Consider the following 22,250-nt stretch of genomic DNA (forward strand, 5'->3'; position numbering starts at 1 on the left):
CACAGACCAAGCCCCACAGACACAGCTCCACAGAGCCAGCCCCACAGACACAGCTCCACAGAGCCAGCCCCACAGACACAGCTCCACAGAGCCAGCCCCACAGACACAGCTCCACAGAGCCAGCCCCACAGACACAGCCCCACAGACACAGCCCCACAGAGCCAGCCCCACAGACACAGCCCCACAGAGCCAGCCCCACAGACACAGCCCCACAGAGCCAGCCCCACAGACACAGCTCCACAGAGCCAGCCCCACAGACACAGCTCCACAGAGCCAGCCCCACAGACACAGCCCCACAGAGCCAGCCCCACAGACACAGCCCCACAGACACAGCCCCACAGAGCCAGCCCCACAGACACAGCTCCACAGAGCCAGCCCCACAGACACAGCCCCACAGACACAGCTCCACAGAGCCAGCCCCACAGACACAGCTCCACAGAGCCAGCCCCACAGACACAGCTCCACAGAGCCAGCCCCACAGACACAGCTCCACAGAGCCAGCTCCACAAAGCCAGCCCCACAGAACCACCCCCACAGAGCCAGCCCCACAGAACCAGCCCCACAGAGCTAGCCCCACAGACACAACTCCAGAGCCAGCCCCACAGAACCAGCTTCACAGAGCCAGCCCCACAGACACAGCTCCACAGAGCCAGCCCCACAGAGCCAGCCCCACAGAGCCAGCCCCACAGAGCCAGCCCCACAGACACAGCCCCACAGGACCAGCCCCACAGAACCAGCCCCACAGAGCCAGCCCCACAGAGCCAGCCCCACAGAGCCAGCCCCACAGATACAGCTCCACAGAGCCAGCCCCACAGAAACAGCTCCACAGAGCCAGCCCCACAGAACCAGCATCAGAACTAGCTTCAGAGCCAGTTTAACAGAGTCAGCCCCAAAGAAGACGACAAAATGTCACACTGATAAAAAGTCAACTGCACAGGGACATATAGACACATAGACCCAGGGGCACATGGACAGTTGGACACAGGGACACAGACACATGGATGGCTTGATGAAATGTAAACTTTTTCTTTATTGTGAAGAGACAGAGGTGAAAAAAACCATCAGCTTCACTTTGTTTTCTATCAGTCAGGATTGAATCCAGCAGGTGAGTCAGGTGATTCAGGTGAGTCATGCTCAAATGGACCAATCAGAGGAGGGGAGGAGCCACACCTGCAGCCCTGTGTACAGATGTGTGTGTGTGTGTGCACATCAGGTGGTCACTCAGCTTTAGTTCTTCTAACAGCTCCAGGTAACCTGTCCTGCAGCCTGGACCCACAGAGACAGTCCAAGTATTAATACACACTGAGTATTAATACACACCACTGAGTATTACTACAGACCACTAAGTAATGCACACCACTGAGTATTAATATTATTAATACATGCCACTGAATATTAATACAAACCACTGAGTATTAATACACACCACTAAGTTAGACACAACACTGAGAATGATTATTATTAATAAACACCACTGAGTACTAATGCATGCTACTGAGTATTAATACACACCACTGAGAATCATGAAATACCAATGAGTACTAATCCACACTGAGTATTGATAAACAACAATGACTATTAATACTAACCACTGAATATTAATAAACACCACTGAGTAATAATAAACACCACAAAGTATTAATACACACAACTGAGTATGATTACACACGATGATAATTATTACACACCACTGAATAATACACACACTAAGTATTAATACACCCATGGAGTATTAATACACATGGAGAATATTTCCTGTGAATATTCTCTGTTCTGAAAGGAACTTACTTCTGCAATGTCTCCTCCACTCTGGACTGAATCAACTCCACGTACCGATCAATCTGTGTCTGAACATATAACAAGAGAGTTCAAGAAGAACATCGAGTTAGTTCATCAAGAACATCGAGAGAGTTTAAGAAGAACATCGAGAGAGTTCATCAAGAACATCAAGAGAGTTTAAGAACATCGAGAGAGTTTAAGAAGAACATCGAGAGAGTTCATCACGAACATTGAGAGAGTTTAAGAAGAACATCGAGAGAGTTCATCAAGAACATCGAGAGAGTTTAAGAACATCGAGAGAGTTCATAAAGAACATCGAGAGAGTTCATCAAGAACATCGAGAGAGTTTAAGAAGAAGATGGAGAGTTCATAAAGAACATCGAGAGAGTTCATCAAGAACATCGAGAGAGTTCATCAAGAACATCAAGAGAGTTCATAAAGAACATCGAGAGAGTTCATCAAGAACATCGAGAGAGTTCAAGAAGAACATCGAGAGAATTCATCAAGAACATCGAGAGAGTTTAAGAAGAACATCGAGAGAGTTCATCAAGAACATCGAGAGTTTAAGAAGAACATCGAGAGAGTTCATCAAGAACATCGAGAGAGTTTATCAAGAACATCGAGAGAGTTTAAGAAGAACATGGAGAGTTCATAAAGAACATCGAGAGAGTTCATCAAGAACATCGAGAGAGTTCATCAAGAACATCAAGAGAGTTCATCAAGAACATCAAGAGAGTTTAAGAAGAACATCGAGAGAGTTCATCAAGAACATCAAGAGAGTTTAAGAAGAACATCAAGAGAATTCATAAAGAACATAGAGAGAGTTCATCAAGAACATCGAGTTCAAGAAGAACATCGAGAGAATTCATCAAGAACATCGAGAGAGTTCATCAAGAACATCGAGAGAGTTTAAGAAGAACATGGAGAGTTCATAAAGAACATCGAGAGAGTTCATCAAGAACATCGAGAGAGTTCATCAAGAACATCAAGAGAGTTCATCAAGAACATCAAGAGAGTTTAAGAAGAACATCGAGAGAGTTTAAGAAGAACATCGAGAGAGTTCATCAAGAACATCGAGAGAGTTTAAGAAGAACATCGAGAGAGTTCATCAAGAACATCGAGAGAGTTTAAGAAGAACATCGAGAGAGTTTAAGAAGCACACCGAGAGAGTTTAAGAAGAACATCGAGAGAGTTCATCAAGAACATCGAGAGAGTTTAAGAAGAACATCGAGAGAGTTCATCAAGAACATCGAGAGAGTTTAAGAAGAACATCGAGAGAGTTCATCAAGAACATCAAGAGAGTTTAAGAACATCGAGAGAGTTCATCAAGAACATCGAGAGAGTTTAAGAAGAACATCGAGAGAGTTCATCACGAACATTGAGAGAGTTTAAGAAGAACATCGAGAGAGTTCATCAAGAACATCGAGAGAGTTTAAGAACATCAAGAGAGTTCATAAAGAACATCGAGAGAGTTCATCAAGAACATCGAGAGAGTTTAAGAAGAAGATGGAGAGTTCATCAAGAACATCGAGAGAGTTCATCAAGAACATCGAGAGAGTTCATCAAGAACATCAAGAGAGTTCATAAAGAACATCGAGAGAGTTCATCAAGAACATCGAGAGAGTTCATCAAGAACATAGAGAGAGTTTAAGAACATTGAGAGAGTTCATCAAGAACATCGAGAGAGTTCAAGAAGAACATCGAGAGAATTCATCAAGAACATCGAGAGAGTTTAAGAAGAACATCGAGAGAGTTCATCAAGAACATCGAGAGTTTAAGAAGAACATCGAGAGAGTTCATCAAGAACATCGAGAGAGTTTATCAAGAACATCGAGAGAGTTTAAGAAGAACATGGAGAGTTCATAAAGAACATCGAGAGAGTTCATCAAGAACATCGAGAGAGTTCATCAAGAACATCGAGAGAGTTCATCAAGAACATCAAGAGAGTTTAAGAAGAACATCGAGAGAGTTTAAGAAGAACATCGAGAGAGTTCATCAAGAACATCGAGAGAGTTCATCAAGAACATCGAGAGTTCATCAAGAACATAGAGAGAGTTTAAGAAGAACATCGAGAGAGTTCATCAAGAACATCGAGAGAGTTCATCAAGAACATAGAGAGAGTTTAAGAACATTGAGGGAGTTCATCAAGAACATCGAGAGAGTTTAAGAAGAACATCGAGAGAGTTCATCAAGAACATCGAGAGAGTTCATCAAGAACATCGAGAGAGTTCATAAAGAACATCAAGAGAGTTTAAGAAGAACATCGAGAGAGGTCATCAAGAACATCGAGAGAGCTCATAAAGAACATCGAGAGAGTTCATCAAGAACATCGAGAGAGTTCATCAAGAACATCGAGAGAGTTTAAGAAGAACATCGAGAGAGCTCATAAAGAACATCAAGAGAGTTCATCAAGAACATCGAGAGAGTTTAAGAAGAACGTCGAGAGATATCATCAAGAACATCGAGAGAGTTTAAGAAGAACATCGAGAGAGTTCAAGAAGAACATCGAGAGAGTTCATCAAGAATATCGAGAGAGTTCATCAAGAACATCGAGAGAGTTTAAGAAGAACATCAAGAGAGTTCATCAAGAACATCGAGAGAGTTCATCAAGAACATCGAGAGAGTTCATCAAGAACATCGAGAGAGTTTAAGAAGAACATCGAGAGAGCTCATAAAGAACATCGAGAGAGTTCATCAAGAACATCGAGAGAGTTCATCAAGAACATCGAGAGAGTTTAAGAAGAACGTCGAGAGATATCATCAAGAACATCGAGAGAGTTTAAGAACATCGAGAGAGTTCAAGAAGAACATCGAGAGAGTTCATCAAGAATATCGAGAGAGTTTAAGAACATCGAGAGAGTTTAAGAAGAACATCAAGAGAGTTCATCAAGAACATCGAGAGAGTTCATCAAGAACATCGAGAGAGTTCATCAAGAACATCGAGAGAGTTTAAGAAGAACATCGAGAGAGTTCATCAAGAACATCGAGAGAGTTCATCAAGAACATCGAGAGAGTTCATCAAGAACATCGAGAGAGTTTAAGAAGAACATCAAGAGAGTTTAAGAAGAACATCGAGAGTTCATCAAGAACATCGAGAGAGTTCATAAAGAACATCAAGAGAGTTCATCAAGAACATCGAGAGAGTTCATCAAGAACATCGAGAGAGTTTAAGAACATCGAGAGAGTTCATCAAGAACATCGAGAGAGTTCATCAAGAACACCGAGAGTTCATCAAGAACATCGAGAGAGTTTAAGAACATAGAGAGAGTTCATCAAGAACATCGAGAGAGTTCATCAAGAACATCGAGAGAGTTTAAGAAGAACATCGAGAGAGTTCATCAAGAACATCGAGAGAGTTTAAGAACATCAAGAGAGTTCATAAAGAACATCGAGAGAGTTCATCAAGAACATCGAGAGAGTTCATAAAGAACATCGAGAGAGTTCATCAAGAACATCGAGAGAGTTCATCAAGAACATCAAGAGAGTTCATAAAGAACATCGAGAGAGTTCATCAAGAACATCGAGAGAGTTTAAGAAGAACATCGAGAGTTCATCAAGAACATCGAGAGTTTAAGAAGAACATCGAGAGAGTTCATCAAGAACATCGAGAGAGTTTAAGAAGAACATCGAGAGAGTTTAAGAAGAACATCAAGAGAGTTTAAGAAGAACATCGAGAGAGTTCAAGAAGAACATCGAGGGAGTTCATAAAGAACATCAAGAGAGTTCATCAAGAACATCGAGAGAGTTCATCAAGAACATCAAGAGAGTTCATCAAGAACATCAAGAGAGTTTAAGAAGAACATCGAGAGAGTTCATCAAGAACATCGAGAGAGTTTAAGAAGGACATCAAGAGAGTTCATAAAGATAAAGAACATCGAGAGAGTTCAAGAAGAACATCGAGAGAGTTCATCAAGAACATCGAGAGAGTTCATCAAGAACATCGAGAGAGTTCATCAAGAACATCAAGAGAGTTCATAAAGAACATCGAGAGAGTTCATCAAGAACATCGAGAGAGTTTAAGAAGAACATCGAGAGTTCATCAAGAACATCGAGAGTTTAAGAAGAACATCGAGAGAGTTCATCAAGAACATCGAGAGAGTTTAAGAAGAACATCGAGAGAGTTTAAGAAGAACATCAAGAGAGTTTAAGAAGAACATCGAGAGAGTTCAAGAAGAACATCGAGGGAGTTCATAAAGAACATCAAGAGAGTTCATCAAGAACATCGAGAGAGTTCATCAAGAACATCAAGAGAGTTCATCAAGAACATCAAGAGAGTTTAAGAAGAACATCGAGAGAGTTCATCAAGAACATCGAGAGAGTTTAAGAAGGACATCAAGAGAGTTCATAAAGATAAAGAACATCGAGAGAGTTCAAGAAGAACATCGAGAGAGTTCATCAAGAACATCGAGAGAGTTCATCAAGAACATCGAGAGAGTTCATCAAGAACATCGAGAGAGTTTAAGAAGAACATCGAGAGAGTTTAAGAAGAACATCGAGAGAGTTCATCAAGAACATCGAGAGAGTTCATCAAGAACATCAAGAGAGTTCATCAAGAACATCGAGAGAGTTAAAGAAGAACATCGAGAGAGTTCATCAAGAACATCGAGAGAGTTCATAAAGAACATCAAGAGAGTTCATCAAGAACATCGAGAGAGTTCATCAAGAACATCGAGGGAGTTCATCAAGAACATCGAGAGTTTAAGAAGAACATCGAGAGTTCATCAAGAACATCAAAAGATTTTGAAAAGAACTGTAAGAGTTCATAAAGAACATCAAGAGTTCATAGAGAACAACAAGAGAATTCAAGAAGAACATCAAGAGAGTTCATAAAGATAAAGAACATCGAGAGAGTTCAAGAAGAACATCGAGAGAGTTCATCAAGAACATCGAGAGAGTTCATCAAGAACATCGAGAGAGTTTAAGAAGAACATCGAGAGAGTTTAAGAAGAACATCGAGAGAGTTTAAGAAGAACATCGAGAGAGTTCATCAAGAACATCGAGAGAGTTCATCAAGAACATCGAGAGAGTTCAAGAAGAACATCGAGAGAGTTCATCAAGAACATCGAGAGAGTTTAAGAAGAACATCGAGAGAGTTCATCAAGAACATCGAGAGAGTTCATCAAGAACATAGAGAGAGTTTAAGAACATCGAGAGAGTTCATCAAGAACATTGAGTTAAAGAAGAACATCGAGAGAGTTCATCAAGAACATCGAGAGAGTTTAAGAAGAACATCGAGAGAGTTCATCAAGAACATCGAGAAAGTTTGAGAAGAACATCGAGAGAGTTCATCAAGAACATCGAGAGAGTTTAAGAAGAACATCGAGAGAGTTCATCAAGAACATCGAGAGAGTTTAAGAAGAACATCAAGCGAGTTCATCAAGAACATCGAGAGAGTTCATCAAGAACATCGAGAGAGTTTAAGAAGAACATCGAGAGAGTTTAAGAAGAACATCGAGAGAGTTCATCAAGAACATCGAGAGAGTTCATAAAGAACATCAAGAGAGTTCGTCAAGAACATCGAGAGAGTTCATCAAGAACATCGAGGGAGTTCATCAAGAACATCGAGAGAGTTTAAGAAGAACATCGAGAGTTCATCAAGAACATCAAAAGATTTTGAAAAGAACTGTAAGAGTTCATAAAGAACATCAAGAGTTCATAGAGAACAACAAGAGAATTCAAGAAGAGCACCAAGAGAGTTCATAAAGAACGCCACAGGGTTCTGTGTTTACCTTTTTCTTCTGGTAGATGAGGGGCGTGGTGAAGAAGATGATGTCAGCTGGAAAACAAACAAACAACAAAAGCATCAGTCTGATAAATTTTGATCTAAATCAATAAATCAGTAAATCGATCATTACAAACAAGAACACTGACCAAGGATCAGGATAGTGACTCCGTTAAAGATCGCTCCCACGTACGTCATCATCCACATGACACCGGCCAGCTAGAACATGAAGAGAACAGCTCAAACACTGAGAGAACAGCTGGAGCGTGCAGAGAACAGCTGGAGCGTGCAGAGAACAGCTGGAACGTGCAGAGAACAGCTGGAACGTGCAGAGAACAGCTGGAGCGTGCAGAGAACAGCTGGAGCGTGCAGAGAACAGCTGGAACATGCAGAGAACAGCTGGAGCGTGCAGAGAACAGCTGGAACATGCAGAGAACAGCTTGAACGTGCAGAGAACAGCTGGAACGTGTTCTCACCTTCAGAGAATCCACCAGATCTTCCACCAGCAGCAGCCTCCTGGTTTGACTGCTGAACCAGTTCAGATGAATCAGAGACTGATCAGCCAGGAGACGGACAGACTCAGAGGACACCGAGATGTCCCTGTCCAACAGGGACCTGATGGAGGAGGACAGAGGAGGTCAGAGAAGGACAGAGGAGGTCGGAGGAGGTCGGAGGAGGTCAGAGGAGGTCAGAGGAGGTCAGAGGAGGTCAGAGGAGGACAGAGGAGGTCAGAGAAGGACAGAGAAGGACAGAGAAGGACAGAGGAGGTCGGAGGAGGTCAGAGGAGGACAGAGAAGGACAGAGAAGGACAGAGGAGGTCAGAGGAGGACAGCGGAGGTCAGAGAAGGACAGAGAAGGACAGAGGAGGTCGGAGGAGGTCAGAGGAGGACAGAGAAGGACAGAGAAGGACAGAGGAGGTCAGAGGAGGACAGAGGAGGTCAGAGGAGGACAGAGGAGGATAGAGGAGGTCAGGGGAGGACAGAGGAGGTCAGAGGAGGACAGAGGAGGACAGAGGAGGACAGAGGAGGACAGAGGAGGTCAGAGGAGGACAGAGGAGGATAGAGGAGGACAGAGGAGGTCAGAGGAGGACAGAGGAGGACAGAGGAGGATAGAGGAGGATAGAGGAGGTCAGAGGAGGACAGAGGAGGTCAGAGGAGGAGTTGTAACCTGAATGGATGACCTTCATCTGACTTCTGAACGGCCTGAATCACTGATTTATAAACCCTGCAGACAGACAGACAGCTGTTAGACTCTGTGTGTGTGTGTGTGTGTGTGTGTGTGTGTGTGTGTGTGCGTGCGTGCGTGCGTGTGTGTGTGCGTGTGCTCTGATTGGACAGAGCAGGTGACGTCCTCACCTGAAGGTGATGGTGATACAGAGGATGGCGAGCAGCAGGTAGGACACCACGCTGATGACAGACAGTGTTGCCACGGAGACAAGAACCAGCAGCGAGAGACTGAAGGCCGCCGCTGACTTCTTCGGTTCCTTCCAGTGGACAAGCTGTAATCCTGCAGAGAGGACAGGGTTAATTTATATCATCACCATACCAGAGAGGACGGGGTTAATTTATATCATCACCATACCAGAGAGGACGGGGTTAATTTATATCATCACCATACCAGAGAGGACGGGGTTAATTTATATCATCACCATACCAGAGAGGACGGGGTTAAACGAATCCAGTGAGGACAAAAGCGCGTCCTCACTGGATTTGTTTCTATGCAGCAAAAAAAGGTTTTCTTTCGTAACTGTTTTATTTGTGTTTTCTTTTTAAAACTTTGTTTGCTGCTTTCTTCGGCCCCTTTGTAACGAGGATCGAAAAAAGTGCACCAGAAACTCTGAGTGTTAATATTATGATCATGACTATAATTATTATTGTTACTAATATTATTATTGTCATCAGTATTATCTTAACTAATACTCCGCCCCGTTACTCACCACGTTGTTTAATGCGCGTTACAACGGCTAAATGAGGAAAACCCGGTAAAAAATATGACATCATTACCGAGGTGAGAATTAAAATAATAAAGCTGCCAGTGACGAGACGGCCGCTCACACTCACCCTCCTCCCCCTCATATTTACCGTCACGAATGCTTATGATTTCGTGAAAATAGCCTAATAAATATGTAAATATGTACGACGTGTAGATCCGCTGCTGCACGTGTGGTCATTATAACGGTTTAAACGTGATGAACTGGAAACATCAGCCGTCCTAAAACGTCTCCTCGTGTTCACGTGCAGATTCTGACCTGAAAGGCTGCAGATGTTTACTGACGCTCTCTTAGAGAGAACAGTCAATAGTAAATATTAAATAAACATAAAACATGATAAAATACAATAACAAAATGAGAATATATATATAAATATACAACAAATGATATATAATAACATCAGTTTTTGGATAAATACAGGCCTGTAGCCTAAACTCAGGGCAGAGACGTGATTATGAGCCTGTGTTTAAATCAGCCTGAGAAGCAGCTCAGTAAGCGGCTCCGTGTTCATCTGATCGTGTTTTTAAGTTTTTCGGCTCATACAGACTGTGGATCTGTGATGTCATCAAACAGCTGATTCCCAAAATAGCGGCCGATGTCACGCGTCACTTTAAAAGTTGTCGCCGCAAAGACTTTGTGGGGCAGATTCTCTCCTTTCCTTTGGTAAAGGACGCTCCAGTGTCTCCTCTGCTGAAGGAAGCACTGATGGACCTTTCCTTAATTTTAGGAGAATTCAAACAGCTGTTGTCATGGCGACCACTCAGGTACTTCGGTTCATCTCACTCCGTGAGGAACCTTCCTGAACAAAAATAGGACTCTCATCTGTGAGTTTACAGCCCCAATCTGATCACAGCCACCACTACACAGTGCCATGTTTCTATAGCAACAAAAACAACAATAACACCAACAACAACATCAACAACAACAACAACACCAACAACAACAAAAACAACAACAAAAACACCACCACCACCAACAACAAAAACAACAACACCCCCCAACAAAAACACCACCACCACCAACATCAACAACAACAAAAACAACAACACCAAAACCAACAACAACAAAAACAACAACACCAAAATCAACAACAACAAAAACACCACCACCACCAACATCAACAACACCAAAACCAACAACAAAAACACCACCACCACCATCATAAACAACAACAAAAACACCACCACCACCAACAGCAACATCCTCAACAACAACAAAAACACCACCACCAAAAACAAAAATACCACCAACAACAACAAAAACAACAACACCCCCAACAAAAACAACAACAAAAACACCACCAACAAAAACAACAACAACACTGCCAACAAAAACAAAAATACCATCACCAACAACAACAACACCAACACCACCATCAACAACAAAAACACCACCACCAAAAACAAAAATACCACCAACAACAACAAAAACAACAACACCCCCAACAAAAACAACAACAAAAACACCACCAACAAAAACAACAACAACAACACTGCCAACAACAACAAAAACACCACCACCAACAACATCAACAACAACAAAAACAACAACACCAAAACCAACAACAACAAAAACACCACCACCACCAACATCAACAACACCAAAACCAACAACAACAAAAACACCACCACCAACAACAACAAAAACAACAACACCAAAACCAACAACAACAAAAACACCACCAACATCAACAACAACAAAAACAACACCAAAACCAACAACAAAAACACCACCACCACCAACATCAACAACAAAAACAACACCAAAACCAACAACAACAAAAACACCACCAACATCAACAACAACAAAAACACCACCACCATAAACAACAACATCAAAAACACCACCACCACCAACAGCAACATCCTCAACAACAACAAAAAACAACAAAAACACCACCACCAAAAACAAAAATACCACCAACAACAACAAAAAACAACAACACCACCAACAACAACAACACTGCCAACAAAAACAAAAATACCATCACCAACAACAACAACAACACCACCACCATAAACAACAACAACAACAACAACAACAACAACAACAACAACACTGCCAACAAAAACAAAAATACCATCACCAACAACACCACCACCATAAACAACAACAAAAACACCACCACCACCAACAGCAACATCCTCAACAACAACAAAAAACAACAAAAACACCACCACCAAAAACAAAAATACCACCAACAACAACAAAAACAACAACACCCCCAACAAAAACAACAACAAAAACACCACCAACAAAAACAACAACAACACTGCCAACAAAAACAAAAATACCATCACCAACAACAACAACACCAACACCACCATCAACAACAACAAAAACACCACCAACAACAACAACAACAACACTGCCAACAAAAACAAAAATACCATCACCAACACCAACACCACCATCAACAACAACAAAAACACCAACAACAACAAAAACACCACTACCACCAACAGCAACATCAACAACAACAAAAACAACAACACCACCAACAACAACAACAACACAGAAGGCGCTGTGTGAGATTAGATATGTGCGGCTGCAGAATGTTATTAAGATCGATGATTGAGTGAAAAACTGTGTCGTTATAACAAATATTCATCAGGAATGAGAGCACATCCAATCGAGGTCTGTAAATCCTCTCCTGACGTAAGATGCTGCGAAATAATTCCGCTTCAATATCGAACAGATTGCAAAAATACGGACAATCAGTGTCTGACAGTTTGCTTCAGGTGGGAGGAGACAGGTAAACTGTGTTTCTTCTAGAAAACCTGCCAGCGAGCAGGTTATGTTCACAGAGTCAGTTACCATGGTGACTGACTCAGAGTCTGTTACCATGGTGACCGACTCACAGTTTGACTTAACTCTCTCTGGAACAGATGACAGAGTTTCCCTCCTTTCAGGGTTAACACACTCAGAGTTTTCACATCACCTGCTTTCTGGAAAACCCTCCAGGTCATGAGGTTTTACTCTGCAAACACAGGGTTAATGAGACAGACTCGCAGACTCGGGTCAGCCCCCCCGCCCCCTCGTGTCACAGATTCGGGGTCAGCCCCCCCTCAGCAGTAATCAGCTTGTTGGCGAGTAAGCGCAGTCAGCTGAGCAGGTTAGCTAACAGCCGGACAATGGAGCTTTGTCTCTGAGCATGCTAATGCTAAGCTAATGCTAAGCTAACAGTTAGCACGTGCTCAGAGGTGACCCTGGTTTCACAGCCACTAAAACTTAAAAGAGCTCACAAAAGCGTTCACAGTCAATCCGTCATCTGTTTCTCCACATCAGTGAAATCATCTTTACGTCTGCCGACAAACTTTACAGTTTCATCAGTTTTACACTTCAGTTCACGCAATTTTTACAGCAATTAAATATGCTTTTCAGGTGAATTAAATTAGTACTTTTCAAGTTATTTTTCCAGTAAATTAATTAGGTTTACTGTAATCTGATTACAATAGATTCAATTGAGTCTTTAAAGTGAATCAAAGTAAATTAAATGTAGTTTTACAGTAATTTAATGAGTTTTTGGTGCCTGCGTGTCTGTTTATGAAAATAGAGCAGAGAGCCAATCAGCCGCTGCCCTCAGTGATCAGCTGATGATACAGTGATCAATGATGAACAGGTGAGTCTCACCTGAGTGTGTGAGGTCTCTGAGTGAGGAAGACGAGGAGTTGTTGGATGATGAAGATGAGGAGGTAGAGTCGGCCATTTTTCCTTTTTCTTCTGTGCAGGAACCTTAGACGGTTCTGTGGTGTTCTCCGGTGTTCTCCGGTGTTCTCCGGTGTTCTGTGGTGTTCTCCGGTGTTCTCCGGTGTTCTCCGTGCAGGAACAGGGACCCTTTCAGGCTGAACTGCCTCAGATGGGCAGGCCGGTGACGTCACTACGCAGGGCGGGGCCGCCTGGGAGTGGGCGTGTCCATCGGGTTGAAACCTAAAACATGTGAATTAAAATGTTTAAATGCTAAAACTTCCTAAACTGAACAAATGTTTGTATATATTTATAAAAGAAATAAAACGTTTTTATATTCTCATAAAAATATATTTCTAGACATGTTTTTATAAATATTTCAGTTTTTGTACATATTTCTTAAAAATTTTATTATAATATTTATAAAAGACATTTAAAAATATTTGAATATTTTTGTTTGCTGTTTGTACACATTTATAAAAGCATTTATTTAAAGATATTTAGAATGTTTGTATATATTTATAAAAGAAAAAAATGTTTTTATATGCTTATAAAAAACAGACGTGCTGACGTACTGCGGGTAAGCGTGTTACATCACTTCCGGTGTATCTTGTCTGTGTCTCTGGTAGCGTCTCTGAGCTGCTCCTACGAGCGATCCTCAGCTAATCTTCCAACTTGTTCCTTACTTCGGCTGCTCTTATCTATCTGTGACTGAAAACTCACATAAGTTTTACTTAATCACTCACAGCTGTCTCCTCCTCTCAGCGGTTTTTTCTGTGTATTCACAGCCGCTCTCTCACTGTTAGCCGGTTAGCTTCGTTAGCATTAGCTCTGGTTAGCGATGGCTTCTCTCTGCTCCTCTCCCTCTTCTGCTCTCTCCTGCTCAGTGTGTCAGATGTTTAGTTACTCCTCTGCCTCCTTCAGTGTTAGTGGTACCTGTAACAAGTGTAGTTTATTTGCTGCGTTGGAGGCGAGGCTTAGCGATCTAATAATCCCTCTGTAGCTGCGATAGCTAGCGAGCCCCCTGTAGCCGGTGCGGACCGACATAACATAGCCTCTGCTAGCCGTCCCCCGGCAGCCCCCGTGCAGCCGGGAGGCTGGGTGACTGTCCGAGCGAAGCATAGTAAGCCGAAGCCCGCGGTACACCACCCACCCCCCCTTCACGTTTCAAATAAGTACTCCCCTCTCAACCACACACCGGCCGAGGACACAACCCTGGTCATTGGTAGCTCTATTTTGCGAAACGTGAAGTTAGTGACACCAGCGGCCATAGTCAAATGTATCCCTGGGGCCAGAGCGGGCGACGTCGAGTCAAATTTGAAGCTGCTGGCTAAGGCTAAACGTAAATACACAGTAAGATTGTTATTCACGCGCATGGCAATGACACCCGGTTACGTCAATCGAGGTCACTAAAATTAACATAGAGTCGGGTGTGGTACGCCAAGAGGCGATGTCGGACACCGTAATCTTCCTCTGGACCCCTCCCCAATGTGACCAGTGATGACATGTTTAGCCGCATGTCAGCACTCAACCGCTGGTTGTGGTGGTGTCCAGCAAATGATGTGGGGCCGTTCATAATTGGTGCTCCTTTTGGGGAAACCTGGTCTTATCTCAAGGGACGGCATCCATCCCACTTTGGATGGAGCCGCTCTCTCTCTAAGAATCTGGTCATTTATTAGAGGCCCAAAGCCATGACAAACCAGAGTTGGGGACCAGGTTTCAGAAATTACATGATCTTACACGCTTCTCTGAGCTTCCTCTAGCACAGTCACACACCCATAATGTAAATGTTATAAAAACAGTGTCTGTCCCCACCACTTCATTTGTTTAATACTAAAATAAACAAAGGGGAGTTGTACATGAAAATCTCATAAAATTAACTCATCTCCTGTCATACAGCATCATAACAGGAGAATTAAATCACGGACTCTTGAACGTTAGATCCTTATCAACCAAGGCTCATTTAGTCACTGATTTAATATCGGATAACCATATTGATTTATTCTGCCTCACTGAGACCTGGCTTTGTCCTGAAGAGTACGTTAGCCTGAATGAATCCACTCCTCCTGGTCACATAAATAGTCACGTTGCGCGGGACACTGGCCGAGGAGGGGAGTCTGCTATTTTTGATTCAAGCAGCAATTCACACTCAAGGCCAAGTTAAACTATAATTCATTTGAAAGCCTTTTTCTTAGTCTTTCTCACCCATCCTGGAAAACTCTACAGCCAATTCTATTTGTCATAGTGTACCGCTACTGCCCATACTCTGAATTTCTATCTGAGTTCTCTGAGCTTATATCATGTTTAGTGCTCAAATCAGACAAAATTATTATCGTGAGATTTTAACATTCACATGGATGTTAATAGTGACAGCCTTAGTTCTGCTTTCTCCACACTTTTGGATTCAATAGGCTTCAGTCAGTGTGTACATAAACCCACCCACCGCTACAATCACACCTAGATTTAGTCCTTGCGATGGCATTGATATTGCAGATTTATCAGTCTTTCCTGAGATTCCTGCTCTGTCTGACCATTATTTGATAACTTTTAATTTTTTATTACTTGACTACAAGCCTCTCAGTAAGAGCTACTCTTCTAGATGTCTATCTGACTCAGCAGTGGCTGAATTTAAGAAACTAATTCCCTCTGCTTTGACATCATTACCATGTCTTACAACTCCTGAGCACACTACTACTAACTTAAGTCATTCCCAAATTGACTGTCTCATCGATAATGCTACTGGCTCACTACGCGATCAGCTCTCGACACTGTTGCACCCTTCAAGAAGAAAATAATGAAACAAAAAAATTAGCCCCATGGTTTAACCTCCAGATTCAAATTGAAACAAACATCGGAAAATTTGAAAGACATTGGCGTTCGACCAAACTGGAAGAGTCCCGTTTAGTCTGGCTGGACAGTCTTAAAGTCTATAAGAAGGCCTCCGCCATGCCAGGGCAAAACTATTATTCATCACTAATTGAGGAAAACAAAAACAATCCCAGGTTTCTTTTCAACACTGTAGCCAGGTTGACTCAGAGTCACAGCTCTATAGAGCCCTGTATTCCTTCGGCCCTCAGCAGTGACGACTTTATGAATTTCTTTAATAATAAAATCATAACTATTCGAGATAAAATCCATCACCTCTTACCCTCAACTGACCTGACCCCGGACTCAGATAGCCTGATTATGGCAGCAAGACCCGAAATTTATCTAGACCATTTCTCCCCCATTGACCTTCATCAACTCTATACTTTGGTTTCTGCATCTAAGCCATCAACATGCCTGCTAGACCCCATCCCAACTAAGCTCCTTAAGGAAGTTTTACCTTTATTAGACAACTTTTTATTAGATATAATCAACTCGTCTTTATTGACAGGTTATGTACCCCAGTCTTTTAAAGTAGCTGTCATTAAACCTCTTCTAAAGAAGCCCACTCTCGATCCTGAGGTTTTAGCGAACTATAGACCGATATCTAATCTCCCCTTTATTTCTAAAATCCTTGAGAGAGTGGTTGCTCATCAGCTCTGGTGACTTTCTCAAGACAACAGTTTATTCGAGGACTTTCAGTCAGGCTTTAGAGTTCATCATAGCACAGAGACTGCACTAGTAAAAATTAATAACGACTTATTTATCGCTTCTGACACAGGTCTGGTCTCTGTTTTAATCCTATTAGATCTCAGTGCTGCATTTGACACCATTGACCATCAAATCTTACTGCACAGACTTGAATCCTCAATTGGCCTTAAAGGAACGTCACTAGCCTGGTTTAGGTCATACTTATCAGATCGTTCCCAATTTGTTCACATCAATGATCAACCCTCCCGCCTACAAAGGTCTGCTTTGGAGTGCCACAAGGTTCACTGCTAGGACCAATCCTAATCAATTTATATATTCTTACGCAAGGCAACATAATGAGAAACATTCCTTAAATTCCCATTGTTATGCTGATGATACGCAATTATATCTATCTATGAAACCAGATGAAACTGATCAGCTATCTAGACTTCAAACATGTCTTAAGGATGTAAAAGCCTGGATGAGCCGTAATTTCCTGATGTTGAATTCAGACAAAACTGAAGTTATTGTTCTTGGCCCAAAACACCTCAGAAGCTCCTTTTTCCAGCAATTTAATTTCTCTAGATGGCATTACCTTGGCCTCTAGCACAACTGTAAGGAACCTCGGAGTTTTATTTGACCAGGATTTATCCTTTGCCTCCCATATAAAACAAACTTCAAGGGTGACTTTCTTTCACTTGCGTAACATCGCGAAAAATTAGACATATCCTATCACAAACAGATGCTGAAAATTAGTACATGCATTTGTCACCTCTAGGCTGGATTACTGTAATTCTATTATTTGGTTGCCCAAACAAATCTCTTAGGTCTCTCCAACTGGTGCAGAACGCTGCTGCTCGTGTTTAACGGAAGCAAGAAAAGGGATCATATTTCTCCTGTTTTAGCTTCTTCTTTGCACTGGCTCCCTGTGAAATCCAGGATTGAATTTAAAATCCTCCTCCTTACTTATAAAGCTCTAAATGGTCAGGCTCCATCCTATCTGTCACAGCTCATAGTTCCTTACCAACCCTCAAGATCACTGCGCTCTGGAAAACGCAGGGGTTACTTTGTGATTCCCAATATTTCCAAAAAAGTAGGTTAGGAACCAGAGCCTTCAGCTACCACGCCCTCTCCTATGGAACCATCTTCCATTTTCGGTCAGGAGGCAGACACCGTTTCAACTTTTAAGGGTAGACTTAAGACCTTCCTCTTTGATAAAGCTTATAATTAGGGCTGGCTCAGGTTGCCTGGTCCAGCCCATAGTTAGGCTTGACATAGGTTTAACCTGCCGGGGACTTCTCTGATACGCTGAGCTCCTTTCCTTCTCTCAATGCTGCCATCAGAAATCATGCATGTCTGTTTACTGCCATTGCCATGTGCAACAACTTAGCTCTGTGATAGCCATGTGGTACTCTCACTGCCTGGGGCTCGCTGATTACAGAGCCTGGGTCTGTTGAACTGCACCACGCTAATCCCATTGCCTCGGGAGCCGTTCCTGCTCCCTTGTTTCCCTAGTTTCCCTGGATCCTGGCCGTAACCTTGACTGTGCCTGACCATGGTGATAGCTGTGCTGATGCTGCGACCCTGCCTTTGGTTGTGCTCGTGCTGTGGCTGTACTGATTCTGTGCCCCCCACGCCTCTGATCGTGGTCTGGTCCTGGTTGCGCCGATGCTGTGATCTTGCCTTTGGACAACTCCCTTTCACATATGCATGAGACTGTTATCATCTCTATCAACATCATCATAGACAGCAATTACTAATTTCACACCTACCATTATTGTAATTTGACATGCATCTGTTTCTATTGTTCTGTGCCCCCCCTCCCCTCTCCTCTCCCCTCTCTCTCTTTCCTTTTTGCCATGATTGTATTTCACTTGCTATTTACTTACATCTATTGCTCGTCTGTCCGTCCTGGAAGAGGGATCCCTCACTATCCTCTACCGCTCTTCCTGAGGTTTCTTCCTCTTTTTTCCCCTTACAGGGGTTCTTTTTGGGGAGTTTTTCCTCGGGTGATGTGAGGTCTAAGGGGCAGAGGGATGTCGTACACCGTAAAGCCCTCTGAGGCAAACCTTGTTTTGTGATAATGGGCTATATAAATAAAACTGACTTGACTTGACTTATATATTTTTAAATGTTTATGTTTATAAATATTTATTTTTTGATATTTATTTAATTTTTTCTATATATTTAAAAAAGATAAGAAATAACATAACTGTACATCTTTATAAATATGTCAAATAAAACGTTTGTGTGTATTTATAAATGAAATGATGTTATCTGATTACAAAATATCTAAAACTAAGATCAACTAAGTCACCGTTTGTAAATTCCATGTCACATAATTCGAGCTTTTTCCTTTTTGAAGATAACTTGACTAAAGTCTCGCAGTTTGAGAACTTTTTTCTCTCAGCTGCTCGGCGTCTCTGCTCGGCATTTAAAGGGTTAACCTCTGACGAGCTAACGAGGCTAGCTGAGTTAGCTCCGGTATCGTCGAACAAACTGTCGGTACCGGAGAGTAATGCTCCGGTACCGACAGGTGCCGACCGCAGACCGTCAAAGTTACCTGCCGCGTGTCCGGACATCTTCGCCACGGCCCTGCACGGCCCCGCACGGCCCCGCAAGGCCCCGCACGTGGAGCAGGTTAGCTTAGCCTCGCTTAGCCGCTCCCGCAGACATGTCTGAACAGCTGCGCTGGGGCGGAAATCCTGTTACGCTATTTCCGGTCATAATCTTATAAAGTAAGAGTCCGTTTTTAGCTGTGTGCTTTATCTGCTGAATTTGGAGTGAAAATGAACTTTTCTTAACGAGTTCTCCTGCGGATAAACTTAATTAATTAATTAATTAATTAAATTAATACTTTTATTTATTTGTGATTCATTTAAACATTATGGATCAAACATTTAGTTGGGGGGTCGGTTTTGTTTTTTTGTGTTCATATATATTGTAAATAAAGTTGTTTTGGTTGTGAGCAGAGGCGGAACCTATAATTCGGGCTCGTGTTTCCTCCGGAGGATGTTAGAGCCGGTGCAGGCAGCGGGCGGAGGACGGGTTGGTGTCGATCATCATTGTTGTTATCGATCATCATTGTTGTTATCGATCATCAGTGTTGTTATCGATCATCAGTGAGGGATCGATCAGCATGCACAGAAGCTGGCCGCTGATTGGTCCGCTGCAGTGGATGCGTTACGTCAACACGCAGGTGAAAGTGAAGGCGGGAAAAAATGAGGAGCACCGCGGCTGGCTGCTGACCATCGACCCGGTGTCCGCCAGGTAACAGTGACGTCATCAGTCCAGTTCGGTATTTTGACAGGGACGCCGGAGAGTTGAACTTCCGGTCATATTTCAGGCGCTCAGACTGTAAATACGTTCACAGAGCACATGTATTACATCATGCATTACATCAGCAAAAGACCTGTGACACGTAAACAACACCCGTGACACGTAAACAACACCCGTGACACGTAAACAACACCCGTGACACGTAAACAACACCCGTGACACGTAAACAACACCCGTGACACGTAAACAACATGTAAGAACCATCAGATCTGCGAGACATTTATGCTGACTGGTGGATACTTCTGACACACCCACCAAACAAAGAAAACACCTCAGCTGATTCACACCCATAAACACCCAAACACACAGTTTGACACAGACACGTGTGTGTACTTATATGTGTGTGTCCTTGTGTATGTATGTATGTATGTATATATATATGTGTGTGTGTGTGTGTGTGTGTGTGTTTTTACATATGTGTATAAATGCGAGCGTCCCTGAGTGTTTTGGGGAAAGTGCATGCCGTGTTTATCCGTCATGATGTAGCATAAATAATTTGAAACAAAAAATCACCCAAAAAAAATTAAAGAAAAAGAAAATCGCCAATAATTTTTAAAGAAAACATTTTTTTTAAAGTATAAAGGACAGACAAGTTTTTAGAAAAAAAACTGGTCTGGCTCTGTGTTGCAGTCTGGTCCTGGTGAACTTCAGGGAGGAGGGGCCGGCGGCGGTGCGGGTGGTGATGGGTCACGCTGTGGAGGAGGTGGAGGTCCTGAAGGAAGCGGATCAAGAGACCATGGAGCGTCTCCAGACCCCCTTCCTGCCCCTGAAGACCTGCAGGCTGAACCCCGAGGAGCTGAGGAGCAGGATGGGGGGCGTCCGGAGCTGGCTGGAGAAGAACCGGGTGCCGGTGGAGGTAGAGGGGGACGAGCTGAGGGTGGCGGGGGTCCTGACCATCACTGCCCCCTACGGACCTGAAAACTGCTGCAGCTCCAACCAGATCATCCTGGACCGCATCCAGAAACTGATCCAGAATGAAGACCTGCACCCAGACTAGATCTGAAGACCTGCACCCAGACCAAAATTATAGACCTGCACCCAGAACAAAATTAATGATCCAGAAACTGATCTAGGAACTGATCCACAGTCTGATCCAGAACAGAAGACCAGCACCAAAACCAGAACTGGAGACTGTTAAATCCTGTTTAATAAGTTTTATATTTAAACAAACCAGATCAGTCTGATTGGATATCTGATGTCTACTTTCACTCAGAGAATAAAACCTGCAGATAAAAAAGTCTGATTCTCTCTCTCTCAAGTATCTGTTTCAGTCTAATCCACCACCAGGGGACCACATGAAGTGGACTGAAGCGAGATAAAATGGACAGAAGTAAGGTTAAGTTGACAGAGGTGAAGTGGAATGACGTGAAGTGGACTGATGTGAAGTGGGCTGAGGAAGGTGAAGTGGACTAAAGTGAGGTGATGTGGACTGAGGTGAGGTCAAGTGGACTAAAGTGAGGTGAAGTGGACTAAAGTGAGGTAAAGTGGACTAAAGTGAGGTGAAGTGGACTGAGGAAGGTAAAGTGGACTAAAGTGAGGTAAAGTGGACTAAAGTGAGGTGAAGTGGACTGAGGAAGGTGAAGTGGACTAAAGTGAGGTGAAGTGGACTGAGGAAGGTGAAGTGGACTAAAGTGAGATGAAGTGGACTGAGGAAGGTAAAGTGGACTAAAATGAGGTGAAGTGGACTGAGGAAGGTAAAGTGGACTAAAGTGAGGTGAAGTGGACTAAAGTGAGGTAAAGTGGACTAAAGTGAGGTGAAGTGGACTAAAGTGAGGTGAAGTGGACTGAGGAAGGTAAAGTGGACTAAAGTGAGGTGAAGTGGACTAAAGTGAGGTAAAGTGGACTAAAGTGAGGTGAAGTGGACTGAGGAAGGTAAAGTGGACTAAAGTGAGGTGAAGTGGACTGAGGAAGGTAAAGTGGATTAAAGTGAGGTGAAGTGGACTGAGGAAGGTAAAGTGGACTAAAGTGAGGTGAAGTGGACTGAGGAAGGTAAAGTGGACTAAAGTGAGGTGAAGTGGACTGAGGAAGGTAAAGTGGATTAAAGTGAGGTGAAGTGGACTGAGGAAGGTAAAGTGGACTAAAGTGAGGTGAAGTGGACTGAGGAAGGTAAAGTGGACTAAAGTGAGGTGAAGTGGACTGAGGTGAAGCGTCAGTCAATAAAGACAGTGAAGCATTGGG

The 22,250-nt window shown here is 42.9% G+C and overlaps 2 protein-coding genes across 3 annotated transcripts; one reads left to right on the forward strand and one right to left on the reverse strand.

Moving 5' to 3' along the window:
- Positions 1-1,002: 1,002 nt before the first annotated feature.
- Positions 1,003-19,449, reverse strand: LOC121939329 (reticulon-3-B-like). Of its 2 annotated transcripts, XM_088075088.1 has the most exons (10): positions 19,297-19,449; positions 13,275-13,421; positions 13,125-13,234; positions 8,857-9,007; positions 8,669-8,725; positions 7,978-8,116; positions 7,651-7,720; positions 7,509-7,555; positions 1,789-1,847; positions 1,003-1,266 (listed from the first exon to the last, which is right to left on the reverse strand). In XM_088075088.1, exons 3-10 carry the CDS (start codon positions 13,198-13,200, stop codon positions 1,218-1,220), a joined length of 648 nt encoding a protein of 215 aa, XP_087931214.1. In that variant the 5' UTR covers positions 13,201-13,234; positions 13,275-13,421; positions 19,297-19,449; the 3' UTR covers positions 1,003-1,217. The 2 variants fall into 2 exon arrangements, with proteins under 2 accessions (XP_087931214.1, XP_087931213.1); XM_088075087.1 differs by having other exon boundaries at positions 13,125-13,421.
- Positions 19,450-19,723: 274 nt separating this feature from the next.
- gemin6 (gem (nuclear organelle) associated protein 6) lies at positions 19,724-21,312 on the forward strand. The gene is made up of 2 exons (XM_042481950.2): positions 19,724-20,003; positions 20,703-21,312. Exons 1-2 carry the CDS (start codon positions 19,873-19,875, stop codon positions 21,067-21,069), a joined length of 498 nt encoding a protein of 165 aa, XP_042337884.1. The 5' UTR covers positions 19,724-19,872; the 3' UTR covers positions 21,070-21,312.
- Positions 21,313-22,250: the final 938 nt, after the last annotated feature.

Source organism: Plectropomus leopardus, chromosome 3 (genome assembly GCF_026936395.1).
Source record: "Plectropomus leopardus strain MGB_pleo_1.0 chromosome 3, ASM2693639v1, whole genome shotgun sequence".
Classification (NCBI taxonomy): Eukaryota; Metazoa; Chordata; class Actinopteri; order Perciformes; family Serranidae; genus Plectropomus; species Plectropomus leopardus.

Excerpts from the sequence above, each read along its gene's own strand:
- LOC121939329 (XM_088075088.1), bottom strand. The coding sequence starts at position 13,200 with ATGGCCGACTCTACCTCCTCATCTTCATCATCCAACAACTCCTCGTCT. Across the intron at positions 8,726-8,856 it reads TGTATCACCATCACCTTCAG|GGTTTATAAATCAGTGATTC; the intron begins GTGAGGACGTCA and ends GTCTGTCTGCAG. Across the intron at positions 1,848-7,508 it reads TCATCTACCAGAAGAAAAAG|ACACAGATTGATCGGTACGT; the intron begins GTAAACACAGAA and ends TTATATGTTCAG.
- gemin6 (XM_042481950.2), top strand. The coding sequence starts at position 19,873 with ATGCACAGAAGCTGGCCGCTGATTGGTCCGCTGCAGTGGATGCGTTAC. Across the intron at positions 20,004-20,702 it reads ATCGACCCGGTGTCCGCCAG|TCTGGTCCTGGTGAACTTCA; the intron begins GTAACAGTGACG and ends TCTGTGTTGCAG.